The following is a 1,803-nucleotide window of genomic DNA, read 5'->3' on the forward strand; positions in this document are numbered from 1 at the left end:
CGGGAGCCCGGCTGGGGATCTGCACGCGTGGCTGTGGCTGTGAAGCAGATGTCCCCCATCCTGCCCACCCCTCCACTTCCCAAATGCTCCAGCCCAGGGCCCAGCCTCATCCAGATCCCTCGGGCAGAAGCTCATCAGGTGGACCTTAGGTGGCCTGAGGGGCTGTCAGATGCTGGGCCCCTAGGATCCAAGGTCCCCAACTTCCCCCGTGGCTCCCCCTCCTAGCAGAGCCCTCAGGAGCCCCCAGAGGCATGACAGACAGGCTGAGCCACAGCTGCTGCTGAAGTTCTTTATTTGGAGTGGGGTGGGGTCAGCGGCAGGGTGGAGGCTGCCCTGGCGGTGGTCGGGCTGGAGGCCCAGTCCGGTGCAAGGCTGGTCTGGCAGGGAGGGAGAGCTCTGGGGCGCAGATCCAGGTGGCTGCTACATGAGAAGAGAAGCCCAGATCAGGCCCCACCTTGGGCCACAGGCAGGGACTGCAGGAATGGGCTGTGGGGCCAGAGTGCTTCCTTCTGGGTGCTGGAGGCCCGCCGTGGCCAAGTCTCTGGACATCCTGGGTGGGTGTGGGGGGACTGGACCATGGGGACCAGGAGTGGGGACTGGGGAGTCGACCTTGGCAGGGAAGGACTTCTTGAAAGTCCTGGGGTTACACCCAGGTGCTCCTGACTGAGGTGGCACCACTGCCTGACCCAGAGGGGCCCAGCATTTGGACCTCGAACTCCAGAACCCAGGCCTCTGGACTCCCCAGGATCCTCACAGAGGTCACTCACCCTAGTCATGCTCAGGGACGCAGCTTTCTGTGGAAACCAAGGAAACCAGGGGTGAGCGGGTCGTGTGAACTGGTGCCCAGTCCCTGTCACACCCAGTTCAGACCCTCCGTGAGCAAGACCCGAGGGGGCCAGCATCACAGGGGACACGGGGGATGGGGCTACAAAGAGACTCGAGGGACATGCAAGAAGACTGGGGACACAGAGGGGACACAGGGATGCAGAGAGACACAGGGCCACAGAGGGACACAGGAGAAGATGCAGTCAGAGGCGTCCGCTCACCCCTCTGCTCAGGGATGATTATTTTCTCCTGCGGGAGTCGCTTGCGCTGTGCGAATTTCCTAAATTCCTCCAGGGCCTCGGGGTTTTCCTCAGGGGTCCTCCCTGCGGGACAGGAGTCAGGTGAGGTGGGAGAGGGACCTGAGAGGGGACTGGGAGCTCTGAGGGGGGACGGAGAGGAGGCAGAGCCCACCGCCCAGCTGACAGGTGCCTGGGGCCCTGAGCCGCCGTGTGACCCAGGGGACAGGGTGGCTCCCAAGCAGTCCTGCAGGTCACATGCTGATCTGGAAGGACCCCACGGCCTGGAGGTGCTGAGCCATCCCCTGACCCTGGAGGGGCCCTGACCCCTAAGGCCTCTAAAGACCTCTCCCTTCCAGCTGCCCTGTCCTTATGTCTGAGACCCCAGGAAGCGGCCCTTGCCAGCGCCCATGGCCGCAGCGTCCCTCCTGAGTGGCCAGGTCCCCGAGGGCCATGTCTGCCCCGTCCCTGACCATCCTGCCCTGAGATCTCTTCCGGTCAGAGCTGGCACCCTGCCTGCAGCACGCTGTGCCTGGAACCCGGAGGGTGGCCCAGGGGCGTCTGAGTTCCTGCGGCCAGGACGTGGCTTCTCCAAGCCAAGATGGTGGGCTGGGGTCTCCGGGCCCCTCACCCATGAGCTTCCCCATGCCGAACGTCTTCTGCGGGCCCTGCTTCTCGCAGTAGAAGATGTAGTGGTCCTGCACAGGCAGCTCCTCCACGTAGATGAGCTTCTTGCCCTCGT

General features: G+C 64.2%; 1 protein-coding gene across 1 annotated transcript; it reads right to left on the reverse strand.

Annotated features, from left to right (window-relative positions):
* Positions 1–275: 275 nt before the first annotated feature.
* LOC102024151 (odorant-binding protein 2b) lies at positions 276–1,803 on the reverse strand (the record flags this gene model as incomplete). Its single annotated transcript, XM_005408643.2, is given in 4 exon segments — positions 276–420; positions 768–794; positions 1,047–1,148; positions 1,693–1,803. Coding segments are annotated over 3 exon segments (239 nt in total), but the record flags the coding sequence as incomplete, so codon positions are not given.

This window comes from Chinchilla lanigera, unplaced genomic scaffold (genome assembly GCF_000276665.1).
Source record: "Chinchilla lanigera isolate Chin_1 unplaced genomic scaffold, ChiLan1.0 scaffold00112, whole genome shotgun sequence".
Lineage (NCBI taxonomy): Eukaryota > Metazoa > Chordata > Mammalia > Rodentia > Chinchillidae > Chinchilla > Chinchilla lanigera.